Here is an 11,135-nt window from a genome sequence, read left to right on the forward strand (position 1 = left end):
GTGGAGGAGGCCGCGGCAGTTTTATTAGACGCAGGTTAAGGTTGTGGTGGTGGTGATAAGGAAGAGAGCATCCATCCTTTTGGGTTTATTTGTTGTCGGCTGTCCCTGTATGAGTTGTGTATGATCTGATGGATTTTGAGTCTGTACAGTGTGGAAGATGGTGGGGATGATGCAAGTGATTAACTACGACACGTTAGTGATATTTTACTACCATTTTTGACAATTATTCGGTGTCCTGGAGAGTGAAAAATGGTAGTAATTCTTGGTAAAACCATTTGTCGATGTTTTCTTATTCTGTTTTTTAACGATTTTGAAAACATATTATAATAATCTTTTTAAAATCTTCTAATATCATCTCATCCAGATTATTAAAAAGCATCGATGTTCTGGACAGCCTCAGGTGAGATATAGTATACTGTCTTGTTTTTTTTTTTTGCGAGAATCACGTGTTATCCCAGGGTACTTTCCCCCTCCAGACCACAGGAAAGATTAAATTCAAGGTCCGTATAAAAGAATTAGCCTCAGGGACCGAAAGTTGATGCGAATATCCCCAGCTGGTAACACCAGAAACAAGATACTAAATATTTGCCATGTCTACTTGTTTGTCCTTGTGATTATTTCTGTGGAAGTCAAACCTTCCATGTGAAGGAGAAGTTTATTTGCTGTGTCATGATATCCATTAATATTTTAGCTGCTCCAGTTTCCTTTGCCTGCCGGTCCCAGTGCCCAGGTAGCTGACAACAACGATCTCCACTGTTAGAAAACGACATGCAAGGTTTCTGTTTTTCTTCAGTCATCCTAGTATAATTATAATTATATATAAAAAAAACCTAAAATAGATCAGTAATGTAGTACTGCATAGCCTAAGAGACAATGCATTGTACATTAGCATAGTGCATTTTCTATTTCTCCTTTTCCCTTCTCTGCGAAAACCGTTCACCCAGCTAAGGGTAAAATCGTTTTTTACTCCATAGGATCTAATGCTCAACAGGAAAATGATTCTATTGCCAATGAAAACAAAAAAATATTAACCTTTTGCTTAAAGGCTTTTTTTTTTTTTACAGTTAAATGATGCAAACACCATTAAAAGTTAAAAATTACTTAACTTTAATGGAGATTTTCTTTTTGTCTTTTCATATTTTTAGTATAATAAAATGACATAATTAACCTTTAAAAAAAACTCTATGCCTGGTTTGAAATGGCATCTTAATCTTTAAACTATTTTTTTCCTGTAATATTCAAATGCATTTAGGGATTATTTAGTAATTTAACACATTAAAATATTAATTAAAAAGATTACAAACACATGCGTTTGCGCATGGTCATCCCTCACAGCTTTTTAACAGTGTGTGGGGAGCTGTATGACAACAAAAAACTACCAATTATCGTGTCATCTGACGTGTCCATTGATAGCGTAGATAATGAGATGGCTCGTGTATTCATATCCATAATGATACGATAATGACGGAGAAGTTTTTTCTCCTTCCCCTCTTTTCTTTCTCCTAGGGCTCAATATTTGCATCAAGCCATTAAAGACTTAACAGTAACTTTCAATTTTATTTTTATTTTATTTTTTATAATTGCTATTTATTTTAATTTTAATGTCTTTTAAAGTTTATTGTTTTTTAATTTTCATCCTTAAATATTTTATTTTATTTTATTTTTATATCAAATTTAATATTCATTTTTTTTTATTTATGTTTTGTTATCCTTTGCTTGGATTTTTTTAATTTTTTTCTTCAATATTTTATTAAATTTTAATCCTTATTTTTTTATTGCTATTTTTCTCATTTTAATCCCTAATTAATTTCTTTCATTTATTTTTTGTATAAAATTTGATCCTTATTATCTTAATTGCTATTTATTTTGACTTTTAATTTTTTATAATTAAGAATTTTTCTTTGTTATTTTTTCATCGTTTTCTATAAGGTAATCTTGGTTTTATGACTCAAGTCAATAATTTCTAAGATTAGCTTGGTTTAAATTCACTTTTTTCAAAGTTCTTTTTAAAAATTATATATTTTTTAATTTTATTATTGACATTGAGTTATTGGACCTCGAGTTTTATAATTTGTTCTATTTTTTTATGCGTTGTTATCTTTATCTCATATCCCGAGCTACTCAAGTTATCCAGGTTTAACTCGGGGTTTTTTTAATATTTTTTTATAAAATTATTTTATAATTTTTTTTTATTTAACATTAAATTATTAGCTTTTAAGTTTTGTAATTTTTTTTATTTTTTTTTCTTACAGGGTTATCCTAGATGTAGGTTAATTAAGTTAGCACATGTTGGCTAAGTTTTATTATTATTATTATCATTTTATTTTGATCTCTTTTTTTAGATTATTTTAAAAAAATTAAATTTTTAATCCCGATCTCATACGTATTTGACAAATTAGTAAAGTTAACTCAAATTAATTTAATTTTTTTTCAATATTTTTTTTTTAAACTTTTTTTAACATTCATCCTTTTAACATTAAATTGTAGGGTTTGAGTTTTAAAGTCAAGTGTTAATAAGTTAAACTAGATTAAATAAAAAAATTTAACTCAACCAATGAAATATTATAGACTACTAATCTGGTCCAAGAATTTGCATTAGTAAGCCGTAAGAAATTAAACCTTGATAAAGTCCCCAGGACACACGAACGGATCTCTAGGATTGCAAAAAACCATGTTATGCATTTTAGCAAAAATATGATTTTTTTTATTTTAAATTATTTTTTTGTATTGATATCAAAAATAAAAAATATCATTTTAATATATTTTTAAATAAAAAATACTTTAAAAAACAACCATTAATATAATAACATATGCTACCTTAGAAAAATTAAAAATTGAGGTGGGGTTAACAAGCTTATGAGTACAATTTATATGGTTGCTAAACCACTGGCAAGTTTCTATTAACAACAGTTATCGAATACGAAAAGCATACTAATCGATTATCTAAATCACAAATTAACAAGCTCAGAGTACACAAACTAGCTGGTGTTAAAGGAGGTTCAAGTTTCCTCATCCCACTTGTCCTTAGGTATCTCTCCTGAGTCAGCAATAATTACTTTCTTTCTGGGTTTTCCACTGTAAGTTCCTGCTCCCCCTTCAATTGCATAAACCGTATCCATTCCTTGGATAACCTTTCCAAAAACAACATGCTCTCCATCCAGCCTACACAAATAGACATATGCATCCAGAGATCAGTATAGGTCTGGTATAGATTTAGTCTCGACGATGCAAAATTCCTGCATAATTACTTTGTCAATGGCAATTCATCGGATAACTAGCTAAATCCGATTGATAAAACTGCATTATTGCGGTAGCAAATAGCTTCTTTCAGAGACAGATTTGTTGTGGGTGGTAAAGAGAACTTATCTTATGGCTTGAAATGCATTACAACTAGATAATCCAAAACAGCTAAGAACTGTTCAGACTCGGGTTTTGCTAGGTTACAAGAAAACAGCTATTTTAACCCAGCCAGATTATTCTTTATATTATCTACATTTCTCAGTAACTTACCAGCTAGTCTTAATGGTGGTGATGAAAAACTGAGAGCCATTGGAATTTGGTCCTGAATTCACCATGGAAACAACTCCTACAGAAAAGGAACGAACAAAGTGGGAAAAATGACGATAATAAAGAGCAGACTTCAAAATCGAGAATAACCTGCAGATTCTACTAAGGTGGCATTCGGTATAAGGTTAAGAATGAGACAAGAAATTTTCAAAAGTAATTGTCAAACGTGTAAAAGTTAGTTTTTATAGATGCTCAGAACGTTAATAAATGTAAGTGTAAATTGTTAGTGGAAAGAGACAGAAACCAATTAAATTACCAGTAATGATTTGGGAGAGAGAAATAAAAAATTATTTAGGTGAGACTTTTGAGACAAACAAGAAGAAAGAAAACGAAAATTAGAGGATAAAATTTAAATCCCCCGTCTGCCATTTGGAGGGTAGATATTATCCTCCCTTAATGATTAATCTCAACTCAATTCCTTCACCAAAAACAAGTAAAAATTACCCTTGTAATATTCAAGGGACTTGCCCCCCCAACCAAACACGACCCCATTCATGCATGGTGGCCTTGTAAAGCAATCAGAAATGAGCATAATGATGAATTGAATAACCTGCATGTGAATGTTTTATCTTAAAATTCTCATCTGGAAAGATGCTTCCATATATAGAATCGCTTCCCTTCCCATCACCGTAAACTATGTCACCGCCTTGAATCATGAAACCAGATATTATCCGATGAAAAGGTGTTCCCTTATAATGGAGGGGCTTCCCACTCGCACTCTTACCTTTTTCCCCTGCAAGGGAATTGTGATAATTATATTAAGACATAAATTATAGAAATGGCTTCTTCCATCACTGACAATGGAAGCAAAGGGATTCATAGAATGAGAAGTTACTACAAAGAAGAGAGAAAATACCTGTGCACAAAGCCCTGAAATTTTCTGGAAAGCAAAAAAAATCAATTATTAGACACACTTTGGTAATGGGTTTGACAAATAAAGGTCAGTTTCAATGGCCCAGTCCAGCTTTCCAAATAAATCATGATAAGATTTTCAATTTCTTTCTTTAAATCAAGTTGCTTGTTAGGGCTAGCACAAAAAGAATAATATTGACTATGTCCCAATTTATACTTGTCTGAACTGGTTCAAGGGTAAACTTGGTTCCAATAAGTACTTATTTGAAAAGTGAATCAAGAATTTCTGAAGTGGTGATCATAGAATTTTTTTTTTTTTTATCAATGCTAGAAAAAGATAGTGTTGAACAAGATTTACTTAATTCAGAGTAGCAGAGAAAACAAATGGGAATATAATATATCAGATAACAGAGAGAAGAAGATAAAGAGCCTCTATAAAAGCATAATGCCCGGATGATCTTTATATACAAGAACAAGGAGCTGTTAAACAAGTTATCTGAAGCTTGTAAAGAAGCCAATGAAACCATGACATTGTTTGTTCGCAAAGAGTGGAAGAAGTTTCACTACAAGTTTTAAAGCTTAGATCACCAGTTTAACCATCTAAATTATAAATGTACTAAACCTCAAATAGTTCATCATGGAAATGGTGATTATCTCTTGAATTCTGATTTTGCAAAATGATGGTAGATTGTCTTTCACATGCACAGTATATCAAAAAATACCTGCAGTTTTTGATACAACCTTTCCATATAATCCAATAACAATTCTACCTGCAGAAATCCAGACATATTATTGAAATTAATAAGAGATAATAAGGAGAACAAACTTATGGGGCATCAATCCAATGCATAACAGCCAATAGATAAGTGCACTTTAGAAAATTGCTTTTCTACTTTCTGATTCTTCTTAGAGAAAAGAAGGGAGATTTTGCAAAATATTACTTCTTATTGCATGTTCTTCAATACTACAGATAAAAGAGCTGTACCCTGACGTTGCTCGTCAATATCAACATCCAAGTATACTCTATGAGTTATCTCATACTCCTGTTCTTCTTCCTTCACCTCATCCTAAGCAACAAATTGAAAACGGTAGCTCAACACTTCACAAACACAAAACAACAAGCATTGCAGCATTGTTGGAAACTGAAAGAATTATTAAACAAATCAAACGGCACTGAACAAAAAAGAAGGGAGAAAATATCTAGCATGACAAGTAACTAATGCTATTGATTCGGCTTCTCATCATAACAGTTAATTTGAGACTATGGATCCCTTATAAAGATTCATGAAATACAATGACTCACTTTGCCTAATCTACCAATTTACGTACAAGCTTGGCCACAAGAAACTGAAGGCTCAAACAAGATGCTAACATCTGGAAACCTTTGGTACACAATCCAAAAGGAGAACCAGAATACCACAACAACTACTGCTTGCTTATGGTTCAACTATATATCAGCGCTAAAATTCACAGACAAAACATACAACACTGCTACTTTAGATCAGGCAATGCTGCATTCTAAAGTAGTTCACTGATCCACTCAATTTTCAATAAATCCACAACCACCACTGACAAACCAATTACCTCGTAAACAAAACCCAAAACCCAAAATCAAAATCCAAGCAAAACCCACAAGTCTGGATCCAAATAATCCTAAGAAAAACAAAATCTTATAGAAAAAAAAAAAACAAAACTTCAACCACGAAATATACCTGTTTAGGACTGGTAAAGGCAAAGATGAGAAAAATAAGCAGGACAACGAAGAGAAGGAGGCACTTAGGTTGAACCACCCAAGCTGGACAATCTCTAACCATTGTTTTGATTTCGCTTAATTTCTCATTGACTTACTTTATTCTCCTTCATGGGTCACAGAAATCTTAAATCTTCTCAGTAAATATAAAGAAAGATCACACCTTGATTGCCTAAATTTTCTGGTCTCGAAGCTGAAGAGCGTCCAAAAAACCTGTAGTGATCGCCAAGAACAGATTATTATTTATTTATTTATTTGTAAAAAACTGAAAAACGACATGTCGCTACTCTAGAACAACGTTGGTGGTTCTCTCAGAATGGCATGTGAATGGAGGTAGGGTCGAGGCTGCCAGGCTGTCATGTCACTTGGCAGGCCACTTAAGCCCAATAAGACCAACAAAGAAAAGCTATCCTGAAAGATTTGGGCTGTGGAGAGCTGGTTTCAGCTGGTTTTGTATGTGTCGATTGGGCCTTGTCACGTATTTCGATGTTTGTTTACATTTGTGTCCCAAACCTCAGAATTCCATAAAATTTAGGATTTCTAAATGATCGGAGGCACGCGACACACGACGTGAATAACCAGGTAGATCTTGTTTTAGAGCCTTTGTTTTATTATTTTAAAAATTATTTTTTTATATATTTTTAGTTTATTTTGATATACTGATATTAAAAATAAATTTAAAAATATAAAATATATTATTTTAATATATTTCAAAATAAAAAATATTTTAAAAAATAATAATTATTAAAATACAACACAAAATTTAATACATATCATTTTATGAAATTAATGAATTCAATTGAGATGTTGAGCAAGACCATTATAAGTTTAAGAATTGAATTCACTAGAAAAATTATTGTTTTGGGTTTAATGTTTTTTATTATTTGATTTTTAAGTATAATTTTAAATTCAATAAATAATTTTAGATATGTTAATTTATATTAGAATAAAATTTTAAGTTAATTAAAGTTTAATAAAATAATTTGATACAGGTTAAAAGTTATTATACAAAAATTACACTATTTATTCTAATTGGTTTAGAATTATCTTTCCTTATGAGTTTTTGAATTCTATACTTGAAAAGGATTTTTTATTTTATTTGGAGACATGTATGAGAGCATATTACTCATATACTTTTGCAAAGATTTCAAGTTCTACAAGGAAGGTAAGATCACCAAGAATTCTAAAATGGTAGAGGACAAGAGGTCAAATCAATCCTTTTTCTACGAACAAGAAAGTTTCCTAGTGATTTGGGGACTAATAAATGGCAGAGGATTAGAGGTGTATTGGCACAAATTCTCCTTCAATTCCAAGGAGACTCTGAGTAGCATCTTTTTCTTGATTACATGGAAATAAAGGATGACTACTAAACATTATTTAAGCAAGTCTCTTACTTATTCTCGCTTCTTTTTAATTTCCTAAAATTTAATTGTTTATATAAACTTATTGTTTGGAACTTAATTTTTCTTTTAGGCTGCCCAAAGTCAAGTCAACCTTCGTTTTTACCTTAATATGTTTAGTTGTTTAAATATTAGGTTTGTTATTTTGTGGGCTTGGTTGAGCTTAAATGTTTTAGTTGCTTTAGCTATATTTCAAGTCTTGCTTGAATTTAACATGTTTTTTAGAATTTTGGTTTATTCATCTATTTTAGGTTAATTTTATAAGTAGAATCAAATTAACTCATTAAAATAAATATATTAGAGTATTTTTATTTGGAGTATAAAAACTCCTTGGAAGATATTTTTTTATTAAGTTTATTAATCAAAATTGTTGTGGAGCTATTGTTATTGAGTGTTGAGAGGATTTATTATATTTTTTTTATTTTTTTAAAAACTAAAACCGACTTATTAAATATTAATTAATTTTGAAATATATTTTTATATTTCTTGTTCACAAAATAATATTTATAGAATGAAAGTTCTTATTCCAATAATACTAGTGTGACTAGTGTGTGTAAACATTTTTTTATTATAGCATATTTCTAATAAATTTATTTTGACTTCTTAGTATTTACTACTAGATTATATAACGACATGATTATGAGATTTATATCAAAATAATAGCTTTGAGATTCATATCAAAATAATAGCTTTTGTTAATTTATATGAATTTTTTTTTCTTGAAAAAAAAACAGTCCCAAGAAAAACAAATTAAAAATATTTTTGTCTCAAATGTGTTCTAATCAAATCGCCGTGACCATAAGTGGTGGAATTTATCGAGTTCAACTAGATTAATGATTTAGACGGTATGATTAGAATTGAGCTCTAGGGTAACAGGTTTTCACATGTTATGGTGGGATAACTGGAGCTGGACACCAAAGAGGTAAAGGTTTAACACCAACAAAGATCTGCAATGTCATCGCTCAAACTGAGGCTCTATTGCAAGGTAGACAAGTACTGTTTAACGGATGAACCAATCCCTCGTTAGGTCGAGTTTGAGCCACTGAGATATCCTTCGGAGGGAGGGAGGGGCGGACTTCTGACGAAGAAAATTACAGATGTCTCATAACCTTCTGTATTCATGTCCACGCGACTACATGTTGTCAGTCGACAAGCAAATCTGAAAGAGATAAACGTTCGAAGATTCACCAAGAAAAAAAATTGATTGGATTTTCTTCCATGGCAAATCATTTGCCGATATATTGTAGCTTCTTTCGAATCAAAATCTCTTGAACATCTGGAGCCTTTAGGGACAGACCGAACACCTGTATTTTGCTTCTTTTGACTCTTTCTTTCCTTCCTCGAGCAAGATTTCTTGCATAATTGAAATTAAATCCTTCTTGTATGTATGCTAAATGGTCCGTCCACGTATCCTATAATATATTTCTAATCAGGGTGAAGTGGCTTTCAACAACTACCCGCTGATCAGGAATTTTTTGGATTTCAGCTCATCGATTGTCAATAAGATTATAAAGCTGTTGATGAAGACATTAAACCAAAAACAAAAGATCGATGCATGATAAACGCCACTTTGATGTGATCGTTCGAATACAAGATGGGTTTTTAATAATTTGGAAGCAGAGACAAGGTAGGAAAATGAGGTCCAACCCTTCATATGGTGCCAGATTCAAACAGTCTGCCATGTTAATTTTTTTAATACACACAAATCATGTGTGATGGTTTTATTAAAACAAAGCAGCAATCCCTGTGCCTTCTTATATTTTTTATATTTTAATAAACAAATATAGACAATGAAAAAAACATGTGGAATGCAGTATTTATAAACTAATTTTATATTTTTTATTTATAAAATAAAATAAAATAAAAAATAATTAGATCTCGCCTGAATTACTTTAGATCACTCAGGTTCTAGGTTCACTTGGCAAGTTACCTAAATTTTATCTATTTGAAATCCAGTCTAGAACTCGAGTTCCAAATCAATCTGCCGAGTCGAGCTAGATTATGGGAATAAATAGCCAAACGTGTTATTCGTCCCATTAAATTTAAAAACAAATATAAACTCTTTTTTTCTTTTTAATTTTGATTTTTTAAAAAAAATATAATGTATTAGTTGATATTTCTTTTCAAATAAATTTTGAATTTATGTTTTAATTAGTTTGTAATAATTTTTTTTATTGATATTAGATATATTTAGTTTTTAAAGAGATAGGCATGATTCATATATGATTTTTTTAATTTTATATTCAACATATATATATATTTTTTATAAGATTCTTCGTACGGTGATTTTTAAAACATTAGTTTGTTTTTTTGTTTTTGCATTCCTCATAGGTACAATAACTTCTCATGGGCTCAATTCATTGTTTCTTTTTTAATTGATTTTTTCTTTTGTAATTTAATTAAACATGTAGAGATGTTGTCCACAGTGCTGGTAGCTAGAAAAGATCACATGTTTGACACTCCAAAGATTTTCCCGGTGCCCCAGTCGGGATTATTCATAATTTAATCAAGAGCCAGTGGCCATGTGAGTTGCCATGTGGGATTTGGTGATCAAAGCACATGACAGACTCCCCCTCTCCTCTTAACGGAGCCCAGCAACAATAATATAGAGTAAAGAAATGGCTCTCACCAAAAAGGAAGTTAGAAAAAAGAAAGCCTCTGCCAACTCGCAAAACACCATGATCAATAAAACTCGTTAAACAAGGGAAGGTAAAAACCCAGCAACCATTCAGCATGGGAAGGCGAGCACCGTAGCACCTGCATCTGCTCTTCTTAGCGACTAAAAATATATTTAACTAGATCTCGGTTGCAGCAGGATCACTTGTGATCCAGCCTTAAATCATCGATCAGAGCTAAAAACCACAGCGATCAGATTATTTAGACTGCGTTTACATTATATTTAAACTACGAGAGCATCAAAAATGATAACTCAAGTTAAAATGTCAGGAATATTGAGAAAATGTCAATGCAAGAAAGTGATATACTGGCCCCCGTTCTCTCCCTCTCCCTATATGTCATGGTCCCCGTTCCCTTTCATCGCTTTCTGCAGGAGCATGTCTTTGGAAATAATCTTTAATATTGTGTTTATTTTCAACTGTTTTGTTGTTTTACAAATCGGCCGATACTAATTCCTAACAGATCATGATCAATTGCATTGATGCTCTTTCAAATAAATTCATTTACTAACCTCTTAAAAATAATTTCTCATGAATTGGTAAAAATGGCAGAAGGGGGGGGAGAGAGTAATTGCAGCCGACTACCGATTGATTCTAGCTCTAGGTAATTAATTGCAGTTGCTGATAATAATTTCCATTAGTTTACAAACCGCGCACAATTGTTGGTGTGTATTATTCTCTGTGGTTATTCAATTTTACCAGCCGGATACTAACGGGAGAAATTCGGTCATTGACAGTTTTTTCATTTAATATTTTGTTTGGTATTGCGAAGAAATTGTGTTTTTAAAAAATTATATTTTTTTAATTTTAATTTATTTTATATATTTTTACATTATTTTTACATAATTAATTAATAATTTTAAAATAAATTTTAAAAAATAATCTCTACTA

At 31.2% G+C, this 11,135-nt stretch overlaps 2 protein-coding genes across 2 annotated transcripts in view; both read right to left on the reverse strand.

The window, feature by feature from the left end:
- The window catches only part of LOC105109086 (CTL-like protein DDB_G0274487), a 3,087-nt gene extending 2,856 nt beyond the window's left edge, over window positions 1-231 (reverse strand). The window contains exon 1 of the mRNA XM_011003678.1: window positions 1-231. The gene's annotated coding sequence lies outside the window, so the exon portion shown is untranslated.
- A 2,564-nt stretch (window positions 232-2,795) lies between these two features.
- Window positions 2,796-6,455, reverse strand: LOC105109087 (peptidyl-prolyl cis-trans isomerase CYP21-1-like). Its single transcript, XM_011003679.1, has 7 exons — window positions 6,132-6,455; window positions 5,405-5,486; window positions 5,142-5,189; window positions 4,424-4,447; window positions 4,118-4,300; window positions 3,511-3,586; window positions 2,796-3,162 (listed from the first exon to the last, which is right to left on the reverse strand). The coding sequence occupies exons 1-7, from the start codon at window positions 6,231-6,233 to the stop codon at window positions 3,000-3,002; spliced, it is 678 nt and encodes a 225-aa protein (XP_011001981.1). The 5' UTR covers window positions 6,234-6,455; the 3' UTR covers window positions 2,796-2,999.
- Between the last annotated feature and the right edge of the window lie 4,680 nt (window positions 6,456-11,135).

The sequence above is a fragment of the Populus euphratica genome, unplaced genomic scaffold (genome assembly GCF_000495115.2).
Source record: "Populus euphratica unplaced genomic scaffold, PopEup_1.0 scaffold589.1, whole genome shotgun sequence".
Taxonomy (NCBI): Eukaryota; Viridiplantae; Streptophyta; class Magnoliopsida; order Malpighiales; family Salicaceae; genus Populus; species Populus euphratica.

Excerpts from the sequence above, each read along its gene's own strand:
- LOC105109087 (XM_011003679.1), bottom strand. The coding sequence starts at position 6,233 with ATGGTTAGAGATTGTCCAGCTTGGGTGGTTCAACCTAAGTGCCTCCTT. Across the intron at positions 4,448-5,141 it reads GGTTGTATCAAAAACTGCAG|AAAATTTCAGGGCTTTGTGC; the intron begins GTATTTTTTGAT and ends TTTGCTTTCCAG. Across the intron at positions 3,163-3,510 it reads ACCACCATTAAGACTAGCTG|GCTGGATGGAGAGCATGTTG; the intron begins GTAAGTTACTGA and ends CTATTTGTGTAG.